Here is a 19,768-nt window from a genome sequence, read left to right on the forward strand (position 1 = left end):
CTGAGGTGGCATGTATTTACAGTAGTAACCTTCTACTCTTGCCTGAATACATTACCTCAGGTACATATATCAAAAATTATGTATGACCTTGCAAGGGATGATAATCCACTTATGCTGGCAACAGTATTTCAAGGAGAATAGCTATTCATAATTCATATCTCCATGCAAGTTTAAAGCTGTGAAAAGGTACAGACACTCAGTAGCCCACCACCACAGTTGTCTAATTCAACTTACTGAAGGAGATGCCTTGCATGCAGCACACCAACTAACTAATCTCATTTTTTAAAAATTTCAGTTATATACCATTATCAGATTATCTCTTTTCGTTGCAAAAATTATGAAGAATAGGCAGCATTCATTTCCCACAGGACATACCACAGTTAACAATCACATCACTTTGTGCAAATATTGAGAAATTTTCAGTCATCAGGAGAAGTGAATTGACTTAACTTGTCCAAAATAAGTGTAAAACTATACATAATTAACACTACAGTACAAAGGGAAAAAGAAAGAAGATATATACATACAAGTATTTAATTATAATACTATAGTAAATTATATGAGGAAGAATTGGATAATGCATACAGGGACAAGAAAGAGATTGAGTTCACTGTATCCAGCATCCAAAGAACTGCCTCTTCAAACCTCCCCACCACTACCACCACCACTACAAAACCCAGACAGACACCACACCATGTAAAACCCACTTGTCATGGCAAAATAGGAAATTTTGACGAAGTTCTATAAGCAACACACAATACAGTATATAAAATGATACATTCATTAGACACTGCAACAAAAGTATGATTTTCCATTTCTTACAAACCACATCACACAAACAAGGGAATTATGAGGAGACAATATATTTTCCAAGTAACTGTGACTTAAAATCATTCACAAATTGTTCCATGTTTAATTTCCACTGAATAGTTAAAAAAAATCCTTAAAAATCATCAAAATAACTAACATTTAGTGAGAAAATACCATTATTATAAACCTGACTGCGTAAGACAATATAGTGTACATCTCATGAAGCCATTGATGAATACTTAATTCAGAATGATACTGTACTGACATGTAACCTGCTGTAGCTCTGAAGAAATACATAAGTATTAAAATAAATAGTTTCAGGACATAACATTAAAGCTGTAAAAGCCGTCATGCACAGGGTTTCCAATGAAAGAAATAATGGGTGCACCTCCACCATGAATACAATATGACATTACTTATTTCTATTCAGAAAAATAAATACTTGTTAACAATACTTACAGAATAAGACCACCATGCAAGAGACAGAGTTCGTTGAGGAAAATAAGTTTGCTACACATTTTGTATTTCCAGAAAGTTAAATTTAACAAATAATAACTTGAACTTTAGTAAAAAAAATATCTTAGCTGGAAACCCTGTTGACTACAGTTCCATGACACTAAAACCAGTAATGCTACACTTAAGCAGAAGTCAGATCTGGAGTAATGTCTCTAGATGACCCTGACATATTAGTAGCAAATATTAACCTCCCCAGAATACAAGATTATAAAATATTTATTTCTTGACCACTACATAATAGTATAATTTTGTAAAACAACAACTGTACTGTGCAGTAAACTTTAATTTGTTTTATAATACTGCATTTACTGCTGTAAGTCATCTAAAACAAAATACTTGTTCAAATCGGTTGTGTTTTAAAATTTAGAAAAAGACATCGGACTTGTTCTGAGAGGTCACAAGCAATGTCAGTCAGCTGCATCTAAAATTATTCTTGATCAAGCACTGAGCTACAGCAAGAAGGAATGAAATTCTGAAGCCTTTGTACCAACTTTGAACGTGAAAGGTCTGCAAAAGATCAATGATTCAAGCTCTAATAATCTGGGGAGAAATATAACTTTGTATATGCTTGTATGAACATTACAGTATACTGTAAATGTTAACAGCACTTTAGAAAACAAGCTACACCTATATTATATCACTAAATAGGGTATAAGAATTTTTAATCTGAAAAAAGTGACACATCCTTTGTAGTTGAAGGGTGGAAAGCAGGTAAATTCATGACAAAGAATAAATAATTTATTAAAACATAAAACCAGGGGAAAATGAACATAAATGCAATTTAATTCTAATAAAGCTATCCCAATTGAGCCATCACATACATTTCTATTGTAGACCAGTGATGGAATGGGGGTGAGGAGGCTTCAATCAAATTATGAGCTTTAGCTAGGTACTAGCTAAGAGCCATTCTCCTTTAATGCTCATAAAGAGCACTGACTTAATAAAGCACTTCAGGACTGTGAGCTGTTCTAATAATGAACAAATACAGTATCTCATAATGCAGGAAAAAAAAGACTTCAAATGCAATTAAATGCAATAAAATATTGAGTAAAGTAAAAATAAATCTTCTATACACAAGATCCTAAATGTAGAAACTGACTAAAATAATTAAGAAATCCTATATACAAAATAAGAGCAGCCCACAGCCCTGGATATATAGGTGGCATAATGGGTGAAGCCTGGCCCCACCAAGGACACCTTATTAAGGAATCAAGGCAGTACTGGTAATTATACTGTACTGTACACCAATAGGCACCAGTTACCACCTTTTAAATGTTTTTTCTACATTATTTATTTATATAGCTTTGAGTTTCATATTTAAACACAAATATTGATCACAGGGGCTCTCTTGCCCAATGTTTTTGATGCCCACTTCCCCCGCGCCCCACTTCTATTTGGGGCTCCTGGGCATGATCTGTATGGCGCGGGGGACTGGGTCAGGGTCGCCACGCTCCAGTCACTACTGCAGCATCTGGAGCATTTCCATTATCATCCCGTCCACAAGGAGCATTGGAAAGTAAAGGTTTGGAAGGCTGAGGTATGCGCGTTGCAATTGCTGACCGTTTAGCTGCAACTGGTGGCTGATAATTGAAAGGAGGAACAATAGCAGACTGAGGGGGAGATTTGACTCGTCCATCCTCCTCTACAACAATAAAGGAGCCTAATCTAGATAGTCGTTTTGCTTTGGCCTCCCCATCTTCTTCTGCTGAGCTAACATGTGTACCAGGAGGATGAGTAGCAGGTCGCTGTCGAAGCTGTACAGTATCGGAAGAACGACCATGCGATTCTTGAGTTCTCATGCGTGTTGGGCTTACTAGGCAATGGGGACGGGAATCAACAGGAGTGGTAGCTTCTGAAGGAGGTGAAGAGCGTGTGTCCCGTCCTCTAAGTTTTGCTAACTTTAGACCTAAGCGAGTACGACCCTTGGTAGCTTCTCCTCCACTAGCACTATTACCCCCATAATTAGGCAATTTTTCATAAGTAGAACTACGAACCAAGGGTCGAGGTGATGTTTCTTTGGCAGCAGACTTGGGACGTGATATCCAAACTCTAGTATCCTTTTCATCTTTAGGCTTATTCTGTGCACGTTCAACTTTTTTCCACAAATTAGCTATTCGACTAGTGACTTCCTTCTTCACATTAGTCTTCTTAGGTTGATCTTGTTGCCACTGAGCAACATCCCCTGAAGTTGGAGGTCGAGCATCACGAGTTAAACTTGCTGATTTACCTTGCGGAGGACGACCTTTCACTGGACTTAAATCTTGGCTACCACTCTTCGGTAAACCTCCTCGATTCACAGGTAAGGTAACTGCAGGACTTGGCTGTACAATATCTCTTCTTAATCTTGGTTTGGAAAGTGCACGAGTTGGGGCTATGGCTCTTTTTGGATCAATGGGAATATTACGTTCTGGACTAGGTGGATTATCACTATCATCTTTAGTAAATGTATTTTGACGACGTAATGGTTTTGGTGAATCAGGAGCAGGCCGTGCCAGTGACTTTGAGCGAGCTGGTCGAGTGGTAGTCATTCGTGCACCAGGACCAAGACGTGGGCTAGATCCAGCACTGCTGCCAGCTGACGAATTTGTTGCTCTGCCAGTAGGACTGTCTTCCCCACTACTTCCTCCTTTTTGAAGATTAGAAGTCTGTCTCAGAGCCGACGCTCTGGTGGCACGAGGTAACTTTGGAGAGGAGGGTTTTACTGGAGATGATGATGTCGGCCTTACAGCTACAGGTCTTGCAGTGACAGCTCTTACTGGGCTTGCTACTGCTTGAGGAGTTGGTTTCACAGCTGAGACATTGTATCTTTTAGCACTAGAATAAAGAGGTTTTCTTCGCCCTCTAATACCTTTTCCTTGTTGTTCCTCCTCCTCCTGAGGTCGTACACTTTCCTCGCCTGGTTTTACAATACGAGGACGGCGCAAGACTGGTTTCTGTTCCTCTTCCTCCTCCTCCTCCTCCTCCTCCTCTTCATCATTGCCATCCTCCTCTTTGTCAGGTGGGTCTTCATCAAAGTCCTGCAGAAAATTTTTCATTTCAGATTCATCTTCATTGGATATAAGACTCAGTGTTTCTATATCTAAAATATTTTCCTCACTTAAGAGATCTGATGATTCACTGGTCATTGCTTCCCGAGTTTCATTAAGTGTGCAAATCACAATGTTTGCATCTTGCTGCAAGGCCTCTAATTGCTCTGCTGTTAGATCAAGCATCTCATTACTATCTTGGAAATCTACTAATGCTCCATCACCTGTTTTATCTACATCACCCCCAATTTCTGGTTCTGGTGTTATATCTGCTAAAGGAACATCAATGGTGCGAGTCTGGTATCTTTCTCTATCCTCTTGTCGACGTTGTCTAAATGATTGTCTTCCCTGAAGTTTTGGCTGAGCTGAAGGAGAATTTGATTCTACCTTGGCAGCCACTGCTGCTGGTGTAGCTTGGTCTTCCTCTGGTGCAACTGAAGATTCACCAATAACATGAGTCTGAAAACGTTCAGGATCTTGTAAGCGACGATCCTTTGGTGATCTTCTGGGACTCACTTTATCCCTGTCTGATGGAACTGTAGCTTCAGTATCGAAGGGGATGCTTGGCACACTGTCTTGACAACTTCCATCTGAAGATATTGTGCGGGTTCTAAATCTATCAGCATCATCTTGACGTCTCTGTCTTGGGGTTCTGTTCAATAATGGTGATGGTGGCAAGCCTTCTACTAAAGTGGGATCTGTTTCTTGTGAAGGGGTGGCATCAGATGAAACATTACCATCCCCTCTGGTAAAAGTACGGAATCGATCCTTGGGTAAGCGTCTTCGTGAGCGGGGAGTACCTAACCTGTGAGGTGATGAGTGAGCTGATCCACATGCAGGTGACGAAAAACCATCCTGTGGCAAATCAGGAATATCAGCTGGCAGGTCATCAGCACCTAATTCAGTATCACTTGTAGGTCCAACAGTATCTTCGTGCTCTGTTATGTCAGTAATTTCTTGATATGTTGATGCTTCATCTCCACCTGTCAAAGTTACTGTAGAAGCAGCATTCATAGCTTCTAGTTGGAAAACAGCAGCTAATTGCTTTGCTGGAGCACTAACCATTGCAGTATGATCAACAGGTGGTGAAGGAGGAGATTCTCTCTGTTCAGCTACTTCTGACGTTATTGATGCTACACTTATCATGGAATTTTCCATATCATCATCTAACATTGAAGGAGGAGGAATATTATCTACATTTGAATGGCAAGAACTGGCCATGCTAGCCATATTCTCAGTTGATCCATAGTCCTGTTCCCCAAGAGCACGTCGTACCATTTCGGGTAAGCGACGAGTGTGGCGGCACTCTAGTCGTTTATTTGCTATTTTATTTCCTCTGTCTTCAGCACTACTTGTGAGACTATTTGACATCGAGGCTAGACTTCCCATTGCTGAAGGTGGTTTTATGTTCTCTATATAAGCATCAGATGCCTGACTAGCAATACTTTGTGACATATGAGAAACTTCATCACTACTGAGGAGCTTAGCTTCACCAGCAACAGCCCTTGCTACTTTCATTGCTTCTATAGCTAACAAACCAGATTCTGACATTGAGGCTGTTACAGAAGTATCCGAACCTCGTCCTTCGGAAGGTGATGATTTATCAGATGAGCGCCTGGGTTCCACCCAAGAATGTTTTTCTTCTGGGGATGAACCAAGGCCCTCACCTGATTCTGCAATAGGTGGTTCAATTTCATCCTCGTGCAACTTCTCACCTATTGGAGGAGTTACAACTGTAGCACCACTTCCTTCACTAGTAACGTCACTTCTAGGATCACAGATTTCTGCAGTTGTAGCAGTTCTTTCAGAATCAGCTTCAGTGTGGTCAGCACTTTCATCATCCTCAGTTTCTCTGACCTCATCTTCATCTTCTTCAATATGGGCATGTGCTAATTCATTCTTCTCGTTTTGTTTGGAGTCGCTGTGCAACTTTGAGCTCTCTGCGTCTGGAATGGGCATGACGGCGTCTGCTTCCACATCGTCTACAGCTACCGTCATCGCTCCCACGTTTTTTGGCTGGGCAGAAGGTTGATCTCTACATAATGTAAGCCTTTGCATGGGAACACCAGGAACAAGACGAGCTGGTGACCTAGAAGCTGGAGCAGGTATGCGAGAGCCTCCTCGGCGTCGACGTCTACCTTCTAGGTCTGATTTACTTTTAGGCATTCCCTGGCTAATACACTGCTGGAGTAATGCCTGCTCAGTTGGTGTTGTTTCTTCTCCATATGAATCAACTGACAGAGAGCTTAAAGATGAATTACGTGAGAAACAAACTGGAGTATCTTCTACTCCATAGTTTCGAACACTGCCAGCTTGAGGGGCATTTGCAGTCTGTATCATATGACCATCATCTCCACCCTCCAGCGAACTCAATGATGAGTGACGAGAGATAACTCCTGGAGTACCTTCTACGGCAAAGTGACGAGGCACTTCCTCATCTCCATCAGTGCCCTCTTCACCTTGTTGCTGTATCTGAGGTTGACGTGAACCTCGAATGCGAAGAGACTGTGGAGTCCTTGCTCTTGGTGATCGAGACTGACGCTGGGGTGACAGTGGTGTACCAGAATGTGGAGACTGATGCCGAGGACTTGTTCTATTTGCTTCATCTTCACAACTGAGGGAAGATAAGGAATCTGTGCGAGAAAATGTAGCAGGTGTGCCTTCAGTTGCCCATGTACACACTTGGTCCTGAACATCTTCAACTGTAGATGGACGTGGTGAAATACGTGTCCCACCAACTTTGACAGCTGGAGTGACCCGTGCCACAGGAACCGGACGATGGTGGGGAGAGCGCCTTGGGGAAGCAAGTACAGGTGGCTGAGAAGAATGGCTGCAAAGATGTCCTGTTCCATGATGTTTCACCTCCTTCTTAGGAGCAGGGCGGGCCTGAAACAATACAAAATTTAAAATATTAGATCTAGAATTCTTTTACCTTTGTTTACATAAATAACTGAAAAGAGCAGCAAATCTTCCACATCACATTTATTGCCTAACAATTTATAACTGCAATTAAATAAAAACAAATTTAAACCTTACTATAATGAAAATTATCTGCTTACAGTAATACCCCGAACTTATACGAGGTTAGGTTTCAGACCCCCTCGTGCAAGGGGAAGTTTCGCGTAAGTTTGAAACAGTCCCTAAAATTGTCAATAAATGCTTACTTCTTGTGTTTGAACACTAAATATGACCCTAATCATGCTCCCTAAGTATTAGGCTAACTTTTACGTGAAATTAAAGTTGATGTAATTTGATTTAAAAGTTGGTGTAATATATTACCCTTAAAAAAGAAATAACTGGTTGGCATAAAAATAGTTACAGTAACTACTATGTACATATGTATCCACTTTCGTACGGTAACGTTGCCCCTAATTCATGGGATGCCATTTTCTTTTTCCGTCAAAATAAAAGTTTTCATTGGTCACTAGGTAAACTTCATACTAGGTAAACTTCATACTAGGTAAACTTCATTAGTCAGTCATAACGAAGTCACCCAATTCAATAAAAAAAGAAGAAGACATAGGTAATGTTTGCAGAGGGCAAAGGTAAAATTCAATCAATCTAAAATCATGAACTAGTGTGAGAGCTAACTATGAACGAGAGAGAGAGGGTGAGACAAATACGTACTCATGTGAGGTAAAACTCTGGAGGGGTATCATCTTTAAAAAGTGCGAATGGGATCACATCTTCTGAAAGTACATTAACTGTATGTGCTGTAATTACATAACATAGTACATACAGATTGTACCAGCACTTTTCCCTGAGGTTAAGAAAGTAATTTTTACAGAACAACAACTTTGATGTGTTTTACTAGTTGACCATGGAGTTCTTTTATAGTGACAAACATTGGATTACGTACTGCCTTTATATTATTTTCAAAATAGCATACACAAAATCTCCTTACTGATTTTACATTTAAAAGCATGAAAACTTATACTAATTGCAGTATACTAATACGTACTTTAGAAATTAAACAAAAGTTTATGAAGGGATATCTTTGAAAAGTGCAGTAACTTTGTGAATGGGTATTGCATTTTATAAAAGTACGTATATGCACTAACTGTAGGTACTGTAGTTACCTTTGTATTATATTTATGCATGGACAAAAATAAAAATAATAGTTCTAATAAATATTTTATACAGAAAAGTTTAACACTTAAAAATGTACATAATAAATTAAACATAAACACTTTTGCAGTGTTTCTGGAGGATTCGCAAATCTTCGCACTATAGTGAAGAACTCGCGTATGATAATTAGTTAGGTTCCAATGAAAAGTTCACGCAATCGCGTAAGTTCGGGGGTATTACTGTAATACGTCACCAACTATAACCTGCTACTATTTTATACTTGTTTTTTATGTATAAATCACTTTTATTGTAAGTCAACTTATTGTAACACTCATTTTCAGCCAAATATCTTGAATCATCATTAAACAAAAATTATATCTAACATTGTTGTTTTGGTTCAGACTACCATTTTATAATTTCCTGCATTTCTTTTCAATAGCATCAGTTCCCATAATAATTTCAAAGAGAACAATACTGTACAGTTCATGAATTTACTAAAAACAAGTTGATATTTATGAGTTCCATTCCGAACCAGGTGGATGTTTGTGCACATTTTTAACTAACTGAAATATAAGCAGCAATCTGAATCTTGAAAACACAATTGCAAAATATTGCTGGAATATATGCGCATACTTCAATAATAACAATATCCATAATAGTATCTAGTTAATTAAAAGGGACTACTTCCTCCTTGATTAAACAAATTAACACTCCATAATGAAAATACTATGAACACCATATCATTTGCAGAGATAATCCTTACTAAAAACATTATGAAAGCAATACTCTGTAAATACTATAGTATTTACAGAGTTCTATTACGAAGAATATTTGTCCACATACAGTGGGGACTATAACTATACAAAGTACCTAGCTCTGACAGAAACTGAAAGTATTACCTGTATGCCTAAATAACAGAGTTACAGGGAACAGAACAGAATCCACAAAAGACCAAAACATGACTGCTGATCTCACTATAATAAAATCTGGAACACTTAGGCTAATCAGGGTTACCACCTTTTCTGTTTATTCTGCAGTACCCAAACAGAGCCCTAGCATAGTGAGGATAACCAGATCAAGCAGCAAAAATCTTTCAAGTAACTGTTGTTACGAGTTTATAGAAATTAATCAAATCCTGCTGTATATTCAATAATGCTATGAATAATATTCGTTACTGTTAAAATAAACTACGAATACACCACACTAATGTTAATGTTAATATGTAATGGGCATTTGTTAGCAAAGCTTAGCAATTACAAATTACTAGGAAAATTTTCGACATCAAAGTTAAGGAATACAAAAGTAAATATACATAATGAAAAATGCCATCAAATCAATCAAATTGATGTTAATCAGTAAATCTTTAAAGTAACACAAATATTGAAAACATTTTTGTTAATAAAAAATAGTGAAGTGGCTGATAACATTAGTATACTAATAAAAGGTTATTCGAAATGTTGTTCACTGAATGTCTAACAAAATAGAAATGTTACATGCTCAGAAAGATTGTCAAAATTGTACTCGGAAAACCTGCAAATGAAAAACAGCTTTAAGACGGAACAGACGGAAAACGTTAATGGGCAATCTATATACCAAAGAGCATTTAAAGAAAACAATGCAGTGACAATAACAGGTAGTACGAGGGAAGGAGGAGGGAGGCAAAGCAAGCAAGAACACTTCGGTTACCTTGGGCATGCCAGACTGAATGCATTGCTCCAGCAAGTTATCATTGTCGGAAGAATTGTCTCCCGAGTCATTTAGGCTCGGCCGCAATCCGTGGGCCTTGTTTGACGATGAAGTGGATGATTCCTCTCCGGGGATGGACAGCGCCGAGAGATCAGAGATTGATGCTGCGTGTGAGATGGCGGGGGTGTCCTCCGTGCAGTAAGTTCGGAGGGTGTCTCCCCCCCAAACCCCGCCACAAATGCCCTGTTGAATGGATGGGCTCACTCATTTATCAGCTTTTTTTTTTTTCGGTTTTGCTTACTCTCATGACCACCTTACCATTGTCATCAAGGGCATAGGCGCCGCAATTCATAAGAAAGCTTATAGTCATGGTATGATTTTAAGATCTTTTACTTTTTTATGATTATGATGAAAATTAAATATAAATCATGCAACGATACCATCATCAGTAGGCAAGTGTTCCATACGACTAAAGTGCAAGGAATCACTGTCTAAAAGGTAAACAGCATGCAAATTATTTTATAATATGTAATGTAAAAAAAAAACAAAAAAAAAAAAATACATGTTACTAGGTAACACTGAGCAAAACTATTTCTTTTCATCAGAAATGATGAAAAATGAGCTAATCATATACCATATTGTCATAAAATGGGCAGGAAATATAATACTATATACTCTTACTCTAGGCATTTCAATTTTTTCACAAGTAGCATCATCAGAAACTCATTCAGACAAAGAGAAAGTGGGTACTGAAAGTGAAATTATTCGTTTTTATTTTCACATTTCACGTCAATTGAGAGAGAACTGCCTTAATATCTGAAGACAGGCAGTACTGGACAAGACATACTTTAATAGATAATGAAGAATTAATACTTTGCTCAGTGTGGTTAAGACAACACATTTATGTGTTTCTGGGATATTCATTCATAGACAGTCTAAAAATACTAATAATAAAAAAAGAGAAAACAGTAATCACCATCAGTACTGTACCCTCGAAACATACAGACAGCTGCATCTAAGAAGGTCAAGTGCTTTTGGACAAACTGACATATCCATGATGCAGATGCAAGAAACCTTACCTTCAAACCAGCCATCCCTCTCCACGGCAAGAAAACAGAAGGCGACTAAATCTTTAATAAGAGAAATGAGCTCCTCACCTATCACAGCTACTAAAACATCACTGATCATCGTGGATTTTGCCGAGTATTCGGTAGTTTACATACCTCCACTTTGACCTTACCTTTATTAACACAGAAAGGAAGATACAAAACTGCCGTTGCCTCTTGTCATTCGTGACAGAGGTTTCAGTCGTCATTTTTGTACTTCATGTACCATAAATGAATCCCAGCTACCTACAGCTAAAAGATAAAGCTCAAGTCTTTATTCTTGTATATACACGAAGGGCACTCACCTGGTGGGCATGATTGTGGACGGGGCCACTGGGGATCTGGGTGGGCAGGTTGGATGCCGGTTTGACCACCGGGATGCCGGAGCCCCTGGCACGATTGCTGGCTGGCTGGCTAATTCGCGTAGGTGCCCGCCCACTGTACTGCTGCTTGTTACGCCTTCTGCAGAAAGCAATATCACCTTTAGCCCCACCTTGTGAAAATGTTTTCTATGAATACAACTATTCTAAGATTTTCTCTGGAATCTGTGAAACGTCTCAGTAACCTCTACGATAAAAAAACAAACTTTACTTTAGTTACGCGGCCTGATTCCCGCCAGGGACAGGTTCCTCATATATAAATGGACATAACCTTTCCTATAATGCTAGGACATGACCTAACCAGTTCTTACCTACCTAACCTAACTTAGGGCGACATACACTGACCTGGCTGGGGGGGGGGGGGGGGGGGGGGGGGGGGGGAGGGGGGGGGGGGAATGGGGGGGGGGAAGGCAGTCACCTGTCCTGATTGGCAACTGGCGGGAATCAGGCCGCGCAACTTAAGTAAAGTTTTACCCAAGAGATCCCTGAGTCTATGATAAATATTTTCTGCAAACGCAATCGTTTGGTTATTTCAGCCCCAGATTATGTAAGTTCCCAATGCTCGTATACATACTAAACCATTTGATTTTCTTAATGCAGGTAACAACCTAAGCAAAGCTACAGGTGTGGGTGATGGCAAAACACAACACCATACAGCACTGAGGTGTTTATTAAGGCAATTGTCACTGCGCCACATCCGGAGTCTAAACTCGATGAGCTTCACGTGTCATCCACCTACTACATATCAAGCCCATTCAAAACTTGACTTGTAAACAACTTAAAACTTTCGTCTTCAATGCAGTTCAATAAGCTGATGGAATTAATCTAAATTTTCTGGCAGTCAATAAACGGCAGAATTCATGTACTTTACTTCAAAATCTAAGGTTCTCTGCATAACATTCATGATCATCAACATATCTGGTAGATGGAAGATATCGTATACAAATCAGCGACACTGTAACAAATCCCTTTTCAAACTCGATGTACTACCAAGATAAACCATGAAAACTTGACGTACCTCTTCAAAAATAACAATTATATATATATATATATATATATATATATATATATATATACATATATATATATATAAACTGACAAAATATGTCGGTAAAATCAAAGAAAAAAAGTATAAGATCATCGACATTACATTATTAATGTTTGGATATGAACACAACGCCTGACGCCCCAAAAATACCGCTGGCCAGCTGATGTTTGAAAGCCAAATCCCAAACAATCACGCACTGTTTAATCCCTTGCCAACAGACAGACGTAAACTCAAGCCTAAACTGTTCCTAGCCATCGTTTTCGCTTTCGACAACTGTTGCTTTGGTCTGATGTCCTGATTTGAACCTTGTCTGTGTATATTTTCATTCGATTAATATTTATCAGAAAAACAATAAGAGCTTATTTTAATAATAATAATAATAATAATAATAATAATTAATAATCGTCATATATTTTATTCGATTCAAACACAATAAATTACTGTACACAGAGCATGGATTAGAGAAATAGTTCCACAATGCAATAAATTTTTCCTTTTGCATTCGACAAGATTGTGCCACATTATATGAATTTTAGTAAGACAGAAATGACCTTCATGATAATCGAGAGAATACACAATCTTTCATTAAGAGCTAACGCTCAAAAGAGAGCACACGGCCTGAGGGAATAGGGAGGACTTTAACAAGCGTCTCGGCGAAGGTCACTACCAGGCATAAGGCGAGACGGTACAAGGCAGTGTAAGCGTCTGTAAGGTCACACGACACCTCCAGCCAAACTCGACAACACCCTGGCCTAAGCATTCTTCCCTGCTCCGTTGCCTCAAATTCAGGCCCAGTCCCCAACCAGTCCTCGTACAGCATACAAATGATGTATAATAATGCGTCAAAAGAATCAAATAACCTGCAAGTAATACTTAATGCTACCAAATACACATTACAAATTCAGAAACGAGGCTACGGATATCCTACGATACTTAGAATTAAACGGAATCTTTATAAAACTACTGCATAATATAAATCAAACGGTGTCAATGAATATATACATGAATGCTAAACTGTCAATGGCAAAGAAATAAACAAACAAAACCACCAAAACCTACCCCCGGATGAAATTCACGAACGCCAGCATCTTCTCTGAGCCGACACAAAACATGGAGGAAAATCTTCAGTTACGAAATAAGACAAGAAAACAAATGGGAGAATCTCCCTTCACAGCACTTTCATTGCCTCTTCTTCCACAAGAAGAAAAGAGAGAACGAACTTCCACGAGAAGCATTACTGCTACAACTTCCCAGAGAAGCATTACCGTTTGTTAGTCCACATGACGGAATTTTCTATCTCTTTCCGGTGGCAAAAAGCGAGAGAAGCAAAAATAGCGGGAGTGACCGCCCCTTAATAGCAGAAAAGGCAAAGTTTAGGATCACGAGAATCCTTAAAGGAGAACCTGGACTGTATCACGAAGATGGGATGGAACGAGTGAGGTAGAAGCCCCATGTAAATGCAAAGTATGGAGATACGAGGGCATTGCATGCGAGCAAGTAGCCGTTGTATACTGTTCCACTCATCAGCCCCGCCTTTAGTTAATGTTCGAACAAAAAACGAACAGCGTGTAATGGTTTTCAGGTCTTCCTAAAGGTGACGTCACTGGAGCGACTGATTAACTTCACTTTCATTTGTTCTTGTTTCCCCAAGAGAATTCAGAAATAAACATTTGTTTACGTTCGTCTTCTGCGCTACCCACACGAGTCAAAACAAATGAACATTCGATTTTTTCGTTTTAGTATTTTCTAAACCAAAGGAAAGAAAGACACGCGTTCCAAAACTCGATTACGTGGTGGCAATTCAAGTCTTGTTTTAGACACCCACACACACCGAAACTTCATCTCATCTCTTGTCTTCTCTTCTTTCAGCCTCTCTATCTCATTACTGGGGCGTTCTGACAAAGCATCACACTTAATGACGAGTTTGTTCTTTCCCAAACAGACGCTATTTCGCAAAATACAAGCTAACATGGGGAGATTTATAAATATCATTTACAATACTGAACAAGGCACATTCGGTTTCGCAAAACGCTAAAATGGTCACAATAACTGCATTGTTGTCAGGTTAACTTATGATTACGTTACAAAAACATTGATTTCCTAGAAACCACTAAAGATACATCTTGCACTACGACTCGGCGCGTGAATGGTTTTCTTATGGAAAACGGTGCTTCCATACACTAACATGGAAACAAACGCGCATCACTGGCACGACCACGCCAAAGTGCTTGGTCGAAATTCGAGTAATACAACCACCACTGCATCACGCAGATTCTGCCGCCTGACTGCAGTCTCTCCCGACGGACTCGGACGGAGTGACCCGAGGGAGGAGCACCGAAAGAGAGAAAAAGAGGAGGTGGAAAGAGGAGGGAAGGATGGACGGGGAGGGGGGGCAGGCATGGTAGGCGAAAGGCCTGTAAGGAGGGCCAGGGGGCATGAAGGGTTGCCCTCAATCCCCACGCTTCCTTCCCCTCTTCTTTCCCATTTGAAATGGAGACGCAAAAGCTTAGCGTTGTAGTATAGACGTTACACTTCTAACGGGGTCACGTCACGTAACTTTATTTCCTGAGACAAGGACGTAACAAGCAGACCTGTTTTACGTGATGTTCCAAACGTTACTTCCCAATGATGTGAATAACAAAGCTCGTGGAAAAAAAAAGACATCGACACATCAATCCAGAGCCGTTTCCTCAGTTCTCTACACACAACCCTCCCTTCACTCATTTAAACTGTCCTCTCCAATCCCCATACCCCCGCAGCCCTGCCAGCAATGACTCATGCCTTTACCCACCCACTAACAACAACAATCACGAGCCACGACAAAGCGATCACGTCACGTGGTTCTTTCCTCTCGCCCCTCATGGTTTGTTTCTTAGCGCAACCAAAAATACACGTGGAAAAATACTAAATAAATTTTTGGTAATACCAACCCGTACATAAACTAAAGGTATTTTCTTTATTATAAATAAACGGTTTTCTTGTATGATTTAAATAACAGACGCCATACATTTTTACGGGGGAAACTTATAGTTTTTCATCATAATGGGTCCATCACTTCTTTCCCTTCCCTTCCATTTACGTCTGACCAGCTGCGGAAACAAGAGGTACCACCCCTATCGTACCTCACATCAAGAAAGGAATCGACTTTGGGTGCAGTAAAGGCAGAAGGTCACATTCCTAATTGAACTTCGTCCGCCGCTTGGTTCTTAAATGTCTTTGGGGAAATCTGGTGATGTAATATGCATTCAAATGAATTATGTCTCCACCGAAACGTCGGGGAAAAAAAAACGTCGAGGAAACAATGGAAGCTTCAGGAGGAGGAAGGTGAGTTGGTTTCCTTGAAACGAAGACCGTAAGTCCCGGATGATGATGCAATTCCCGAGCAATAATGCGCGAAACGTTAGGTCGCATAAACATTCAACTGCAACTCCTATTCATGCAATTTCGGGAAATGACAGACGATGGGAATTCCACAGGATCATAATATTCAAACGTATTGCAATATTTCAGCACGAAAAGGTAGGTGGTTCGTCGAAAATGTCGAGAGAGAGAGAGAGAGAGAGAGAGAGAGAGAGAGAGAGAGAATTTTTCTAGTCCAAAGTTTCATGAAATATATGCAATGGTAGCTACGTTTCATGAATTATATGCTACGGTAGTTAAAAATTCACAAGCTTTAATACTAACATTAACAAGTTTTTATATTTAAATTTAGACTATACCACAAACACAAAGAAATACCTTCGAATTAGTACTTCGTCTCATATGCGTTTACCTATTGTTGAAGGTTGAAATAACGTTTTACATTAAGAAAAAAAAAGATGATTATTTCTTTCATTTATCTTACTACATTAAGGAATATCATTACATAGCTTAGCTGAAGATTAAAGAAAAATTATTAAAAAAACAGTGAAGATACAGTAAAAAAATTAACGCAAATTATACTTTTCACCTTCAATCGATATGTATAAAAACGGAACACACACACACACACATATCTACGATACTCAAAAGTTAACATATCAGAACGAAAAAAACTCGACCTTTAAAAGTAACTTTCGAAATAAGAGCAGCCCCTACAAGCAATATAATTAAAAGGTCAACCTCAAGAACGAAACCAAATTAAGCAGATTGTAAGTCACTTGTTTTAAACTGCCACACACAACACAACTGAGCCAAAGGGAAGCAAACAGAACAGACAAAACCACTCTTTACACCTCATTACCCTAACTATCAAGAGAAATATATGCGTCTTACACAGCCGGCGAGGATGAGACAACCCTGAGAGGTGAATTATGAGATGGTCGATAGTGGAAGGACTCCAATGTCAAGCGACCTGATAAGGGTCGTGGCCTCTGATATCCCCACAGTGGGCAAAAATGGTAACCGATATCCAAAAGGATTGACAAATAAAATAGGAAAAAGGCGGTTCTCTGAACTGACGTAAATGGAAATTTCTAGAGAAGTACATTATGAGGTATAAAAGTTTTTGACATTCAAACATGAATTTTGCATTTTTCAATGCATTGTATGTTTTTATACATGTGTACATTAACAAAATTAAACTTATAAACAATATATATATATATATATATATATATATATATATATATATATATATATATATATATATATATACAGAGAGAGAGAGAGAGAGAGAGAGAGAGAGAGAGAGACTAACATATATAGGAGTCCACGCGCACCTCAATGGAAATGGAATTATCTTGATAAAAGGGTCACTCGGGTAAGACAGTGAAGTTGGAAGTTGTGACTCCTGTCTCTTCCAGAAGATTATAGGAGAAAAAAAACACAACTATACAAAAGGAAATAGAAGCGAAGCGAATCTGCAAGTCAAAGGAAGAATCCTATAAAGAAAATCCATACCAAGAACACATAGATGTATTCGTACGTACATAGCTTACTTCAGACTTGCACTTATATCATATATATATATATATATATATATATATATATATATATATATATATATATATATCATAATACAAAATACATACATACACACACATATACATACACACACACACACACACACACACACACATATATATATATATATATATATATATATATATATATATATATATATATATAACCTAGCCTGTCTAAGCGAGGGGGAAAGCCCGTATTGCAACCCAAATGGAAGTGATAAGAAATACACTGGCAAGATAAGACAGCAAGTTGAACTTCAAATCAAATAAACACTAGGGGAACACGACAGCGCTGAAAACTGTGAAAGTGTCCAAATGAACACATATTGTTGTGTGGATGTAAATGTTGTGTGTGTGTGTGTGTGTGTGTGTGTGTGAGAGAGAGACTATAACTCATCCAGATGCAAAGGTCGTTATTAGCCTATTGCAATGAAATTTAAACGTAGTTCAATATCTGTTTATTGCGACAAAACAACACAACAACAACAACAACAACAATAATAATAATAAATAATAATAATAATAATAATAATAATAATATGCAATGAAATTTAAACGAAGTTCAATACCTGTTTATTGCGATATTTTCAAACCTATGTTTCAAATAACAATAATAATAATAATAATAATAGCAAGCTTTGAAATCCTCAATTTCCTTTAGCCCCACACTTTACCCTTTATTTCTTGCTTTCATTGTAGTATTGCCGTTGATTAATGGTGATTCTACATTTCATCGCCAAAAAACGTACATTTTCGGGTAAATGTACTTTTTGAGGTAAAATGGAAATTAGTAAATTCACGCATACTCTGTATGCATGTATGTAGGATGTATGTATGATGATAATATATATATAAAATATATATATATAGATATAGATATATATAATATATATATGTGTGTGTGTGTGTGTGTGTGTGTGTGTGTGTGTGTGTGTGTGTGTAGAGAGAGAGAGAGAGAGAGAGAGAGAGAGAGACCGAGAGAGAGCGAGAGAGAGAGAGGGAGAGAGCAGAGGAGAGAGAGGTGGTTGGGAAGAGAGTAATTTTGCAAACTGGCCATATGAAAAACCTGAATATTCATACTATTTCCGTGTTTCTGATTCATTGCAATTATCTAATCGATGAATGATGCTGTGTAGAATGGTTTCGTCAATACATCCGTGCGTGTACTTGCGAGTGTGTATACACACAGAATGTATAAATATTAACGAAATTAACCAAGAACCCATGATTAAAGCTCAACCTTGATCATGAAAAACCTGCGTGCCTTAACGGAAGTCAAATCCAGATATTTATATTTCCTGAGACTGGAAAAAGGAGAGTGCTGCCTTCAAATTCTCTTTTCATCAGTGTGACCGGCGGTCACTTCGCATAAGGGAAGATTATGGTATCGTCTTATCTTCCAACTATCACCCTATTCCATGGAAAGCGATGAATGAGGGTAAGGAAATAAAGCAGGTACTTCAATTTCCAACAGTCTCAATCCCATTAAGATTTCAGTTACATCTTTAAATTTAAAGATTGCAAGACTTTTTTGGGACGTTTTTTTTTGTTGCTTGTCAATCATAATGTTTACATTCTCCTAAAGGTAAATAATATCCCAGTCGTGTATTGAATTTTCTTCACAACCAGGACGCCGACTTTCCGGTTACTATTTGCAGCCACACACACACACACACACACACACACACACACACACACACACACACAGTATATAGCGCAAGCCACGCTGTGAGGTAATACGGCATTATGTGGGTAAACACCCCCATGTATTATTTAGTAAAATTCTTAGTGTTAATGTCATGTTACATATGCACTTAAATGAGCATTACGTGAGCGCGTGAGGGTGCTATTAAGTGGTTATGAATAACATTAACCTACTGTCGTTTAGCTTTTCTCATTCTTCTTTTTTTATTTCTAGTTTACTTGTACCTAATAAAGAATTTGTAAAAATTTCATAATTAATTCTACAGTAGTCTAAAAAGCCCAACCCTGTTTTTATTATCCTTTTATCTTTATTTTCTACTCACTATCCTGTTCACACACAAACACACGCACACACACACACACACACACACACACACACAGAGAGAGAAGAGAGAGAGAGAGAGAGAGAGAGAGAGAGAGAGAGAGAGAGAGAGAGAGAGAGAGATATTTTTTGCGAAAAACAACTGATACCAATTTT

At 38.6% G+C, this 19,768-nt stretch overlaps 1 protein-coding gene across 14 annotated transcripts in view; it reads right to left on the reverse strand.

Annotated features, from left to right (window-relative positions):
- Positions 1-518: 518 nt before the first annotated feature.
- Positions 519-19,768, reverse strand: part of LOC135206179 (adenomatous polyposis coli protein-like) — a 626,589-nt gene continuing 607,339 nt past the window's right edge. For 13 of the 14 annotated variants that reach the window (XM_064237480.1, XM_064237484.1, XM_064237481.1 and 10 more), the window contains 3 exons: positions 11,518-11,674; positions 10,107-10,349; positions 519-7,238 (listed from right to left, as the gene is read on the reverse strand). In XM_064237480.1, coding sequence (XP_064093550.1) covers positions 2,763-7,238; positions 10,107-10,349; positions 11,518-11,674 — 4,876 coding nt within the window. In that variant the 3' untranslated portion in view covers positions 519-2,762. The remainder of the gene's footprint in view (positions 7,239-10,106; positions 10,350-11,517; positions 11,675-19,768) is intronic. The other variant, XM_064237478.1, reaches the window with a different exon arrangement.

The sequence above is a fragment of the Macrobrachium nipponense genome, chromosome 29, assembly GCF_015104395.2.
Source record: "Macrobrachium nipponense isolate FS-2020 chromosome 29, ASM1510439v2, whole genome shotgun sequence".
Lineage (NCBI taxonomy): Eukaryota > Metazoa > Arthropoda > Malacostraca > Decapoda > Palaemonidae > Macrobrachium > Macrobrachium nipponense.